This window comes from Rhinopithecus bieti, unplaced genomic scaffold (assembly GCF_001698545.2).
Source record: "Rhinopithecus bieti isolate Rb0 unplaced genomic scaffold, ASM169854v2 scaffold_15776, whole genome shotgun sequence".
Classification (NCBI taxonomy): Eukaryota; Metazoa; Chordata; class Mammalia; order Primates; family Cercopithecidae; genus Rhinopithecus; species Rhinopithecus bieti.
This window is the reverse complement of record NW_016808836.1, coordinates 1,770,566-1,775,134: the sequence shown is the minus strand read 5'-3', so window position 1 is coordinate 1,775,134 and position 4,569 is coordinate 1,770,566. Positions and strand designations below refer to the sequence as shown.

The window sequence follows — 4,569 nt, the reverse complement described above, 5'->3', positions numbered from 1 at the left end:
AGNCCTGCCAGCCATCCGGAGGCAGCTTGGGCTGTGTGGCCGTGGGCTCTGCCACCTGCCAGGCGTCGGGAGACCCCCACTACACCACCTTCGATGGCCGCCGCTTCGACTTCATGGGCACCTGCGTGTATGTGCTGGCTCAGACCTGCAGCACCCGGCCTGGCCTGCATCAGTTTGCCGTCCTGCAGGAGAACGTGGCCTGGGGTAATGGGCGAGTCAGTGTGACCAGGGTGATCACAGTCCAGGTGGCAAACTTCACCCTGCGGCTGGAGCAGAAACAGTGGAAGGTCACGGTGAGAGCAGATGAGGAGCAGGGGGCGAGGGGCCTGTGGGTGGGTGGGGCACAGGCAGCGCTCAGCCCAGGAGTTGGGGGCACAGAGATGAGAGTGCATGTGCGAGGCCTGGGGTCCCTGAGGACAGAAGCTGCCGATGAGAACCCACAGTGGGAAGCCAATGAGGGAGGTGTCCTCAGGGACTTGGGAGCTGCTCCCCAATCTCTGTCCCTCAGTCTCCACCCTCTTTTCACCTCCACGCATTGACTTTTCTCTCCAAATCTCTCCCACCCTCTCCTCCCTCCCACTCCATCCTCTCCCCACCTCAATCCTGGATTCTGTCCTACTCACCTCCCTATTCTGCCACTCACTGGCAGGATGTGGTGCCATCAGAGGTTGAGAAAGTCCAAGGCTGGAGAAGCTTCATGGACAGAGGACAATCTGTCGGTGACACTATCACCCCGTATCAACAACAACAGCAGCTATCGTTTCTATACAGCTGACTGCAGACCTTTTGGCCGCCAGGCACTTCATGTCCATGGTGTCTGTATGTTTGTAACAGGAGTTGCAGGCACTATGACTTGCTTTATTTTTCAGAGTGGGGTGACCCATCACTGGCCCATAGTCCCCCAGCAAATGTGGAGCTTGAACCCCGTGCTGCTCTGCAGAGCTTTTCTTACCAAGAAGATCTGGTCTCATATGGAGACTGACATCTCAGTTACAGTGGAGGGGTTTCCCCTGATATCCCACTGAAACACACACACCCAGCTGTTTCTCTGGTAGCAGTATTGGCGAAGGTGCTGATACATTACTGACTGAATCTGGTGAACTGGATAGGCGTGACTTTTCTTTTTCTTTCTTTCTTTCTTTTTCTTTCTTTCTTTCTTTTTTCTTTTTGAGACAGGGTCTCTCTTTGTCACCCAGGCTAGAGTGCAGTGGCGCGATCTCTGCTCACTGCCACCTCTGCCTCTTTGGTTCAAGTGATTCTGCTGCCTCAGTCTCCAGAGTAGCTGGGATCACACGTGTGCAACACTATACTCAGCAAATTTTTGTATTTTTAGTGGAGACGGGGTTTCGCCGTGTTGGCCAGACTGGTCTCAAACTCCTGACCTCAGTGATCTGCCGGCCTCAGCCTCCCAAAGTGCTGGGATTAGCGGCATAAGCCACTGTGCCCAGCCGACACGCATGACTTAATTGAGTATATTGCCTAATGTTTTCCAAGCTCCTAGAATAGCCCCTGACATACAGCGCCTGAACACATAAGAATTGTTGGTGTTCTTGTTAGCTGCTTCTTACTGAATCCCCCAGCTTCCCTACACATGTGGGAGCTCTTATTACCCCCCAGTTTACAGCTGAGGAAACTGAGGCAAGGGTAAGTCAGTTGCCTTTACCCACTCCCCAGCCCTGCTTGGGAAGTGTGGCAGTTGACCATCTTTTTAGGGGACTCAGCCAGTAACATATCTTTCTCCTGCCTTCTCCTGTGATTCTTCGCATTTCCAAAAGAATCCAGTGTGCACTGTCTGTGATAAGGAAGGGTGAGCAAACGTGTTAATCAGGGGTTGATTTATTTATTTATATTTTTAGAGACAGGGTCTTGCTGTCTCATCGAGGCTAGAGTGCAGTGGTATGATCCTAGCTCACTGTAGCCTCGAACTCCTGGTCTCAAACAATCCTACCACTTCTGCCTCCTGAGTGGCTGGGACTACAGGCATGCACCACCATGCCCAGTTAATTTGTTTTATTTTGTAGAGACAGGATCTCCATATGTTGCCCAGACTGACCTTGAACTCCTGGGCTCCAGTGATCTTCCCGCCTTGGAGCCTCAAAGTGCTGGGATCATAGACATGAGCCACTGTGCCCCGTCCAGGGGTGGATTTACGAGGCTTTGTTGGTGCCTAGTAACCTTAAACTGAAACCACTGGTCCTCAGCTCATAGGTTTGAGTTCATTTCCCCAAAAATTTAGCCTAACTTTCCACCCGCTGATGCTTTAAAGCAAAAACCTGTGGTGTCCGTTTACTCTTCAGAAGAAAAACCTCCATTCATAGCTGCTAGTAACGGCAGATGCTCCTGAAGCATGCATGCTATGCCAGCCATGTTTCTCAGCACTTTACAGACATTGATTTATCTGAGGCTGACAACAATTCCGTGGGGCAAACACCTTATTTTCGCCTGAAAGATGAGGAAAGAGAAACAGGGAGAGGTGACTCTCTTGCCCAAGGTCACAAAGAGGGTAAGGGGGAAACTGTTTGAACTCGGGCAAGTGACTCTGGGAGCCATTATGGCTTATTAATGGCTGCATCAGTGGTACATAAAGGATAGCTGGAGGCTTGTTACTTCACTGAGACCTGTATTCCTTTCCCGTGGTGCCATAACGATCATCACAAGCTTCGTGGCTTTAAACAATACAATGTACTTTCCCACAGTCCTGGATGTCAGAAGTTCAACATCAGGGTGTTGGCAGAGCTGCACCGCCTCCAAAGGCACTGGTTGGGGTTTCTTGCTTTCCCTTTCCAGCTCTGGAGGCTCCAGGATCTCTGGGCTTGTGACAACACCATTCTAATCTGTGCCTTCATCTTCATGTGGCCCTTTCTGTGTGTCTCTGTGTCTTTTTCTCTCTGGCTCTTATAAGGACACTTGTCATTGGATTTAGGGCCCAGCTTAATCCAGGACAGTCTCATGTTGAGATTATTACCCTATTACATCTGCAAGAACTTTATTCCAAGTAAGCTCATATTATGGGATTCTGGGTGAATATGTCTTTTGGGGACCACCATTCAATGCAATATCAGACCCTATTATTGTATCCGTTTCATAAATACGAACCTGAGGACCTAAGTGGTGAGGTCACACAGATCTTCAGCATCAGGCATGGGCTTGAACTAGGGTCCAACCCCCACTCAAAGTTGACTTTCTGAAGCGTGGCCTGCGTCTCTCGCCTCCCAGGTGAACGGTGTGGACATGAAGCTGCCCGTGGTGCTGGCCAACGGCCAGATCCGAGCCTCCCAGCATGGTTCAGACGTTGTGATTGAGACCGACTTCGGCCTGCGTGTGGCCTACGACCTTGTGTACTACGTGCGGGTCACCATCCCCGGAAACTACCACCAGCTGATGTGCGGCCTGTGTGGGAACTACAACGGCGACCCCAAGGATGACTTCCAGAAGCCCAACGGCTCGCAGGCAGGCAACGCCAATGAGTTCGGCAACTCCTGGGAGGAGGTGGTGCCCGGCTCTCCCTGCCTGCCGCCGCCCACCTGTCCGCCAGGGAGCGAAGGCTGCAACACCAGCAGCGAGTGTCCTCCCGAGCAGGAGAAGAAGTATCAGAAGGAGGAGTTCTGTGGGCTCCTCTCCAGCCCCACAGGGCCGCTGGCCTCCTGCCACAAGCTGGTGGATCCCCAGGGTCCCTTGCAAGATTGCGTCTTTGATCTCTGCCTGGGTGGTGGGAACCTGAGCATTCTCTGCAGCAACATCCATGCCTATGTGAGTGCTTGCCAGGCGGCTGGAGGCCACGTGAAGCCCTGGAGGATGGAAAGTTTCTGTCGTGAGTGAGGGAGAGGCAGAGGGGCAGGGAGGGGAGAGGTTGAAGTCCACAAGGGTAGACCCTGGGCCTTGCAGCCCCTCCCTCCCCAGGGCTCTGATCGGCACCCCCTCCTTGCAGCCATGAAGTGCCCAGCGAACAGCCACTACGAGCTCTGTGCAGACACCTGCTCCCTGGGCTGCTCGGCTCTCAGTGCCCCTCTGCAGTGCCCAGATGGGTGTGCTGAAGGCTGCCAGTGTGACGCCGGCTTCCTCTACAACGGTGAAGCCTGTGTGCCCATCCAGCAATGCGGCTGCTACCACAATGGTGTCTACTATGAGGTAGGAACCTAGTCATCTGGGGCAGAATATGGGGCCTCACCCTTCCCACTGCTCATCAGCCCCACAGCCTACTTGGTCTACTTGGTCTCTTACTTATTCTTTTAGAGTCAGGGTCTCACTCTGTCACCCAGGCTGGAGTGGGTGGTACGGTCATAGCTCCCTGCAGCCCTGAGTTCCTTGGCTCAAGCAATCCTTCACCTCACCTCCCAAGTACCTGGACTATAGGCGTGCACCACCAAGCCCAGCAAGTTTTTAATTTTCTTGTGCAGACATAGACATGGGGGTGTCTCATTATGTTGCTCAGGCTGGTTGTGAACTCCGGGCCTCAAGCCATACTCCCGCCTTGGCCCCCCAAAGTGCTGGGATTAATGGCATGAGCCACCTTGCCCGACCCATTCATCCTCTTTTTTTTTTTTTTTTTTTTTTTTTTTTTTTTTTTTT

General features: G+C 52.7%; 1 protein-coding gene across 1 annotated transcript in view; it reads left to right on the top strand.

The window, feature by feature from the left end:
• FCGBP (Fc gamma binding protein) overlaps nucleotides 1-4,569 on the top strand; it is a 73,948-nt gene that overhangs the window by 49,086 nt on the left and 20,293 nt on the right. Inside the window, 3 exon segments of the mRNA XM_017887358.1 lie at nucleotides 3-293; nucleotides 3,217-3,811; nucleotides 3,929-4,128. Coding sequence (XP_017742847.1) covers nucleotides 3-293; nucleotides 3,217-3,811; nucleotides 3,929-4,128 — 1,086 coding nt within the window.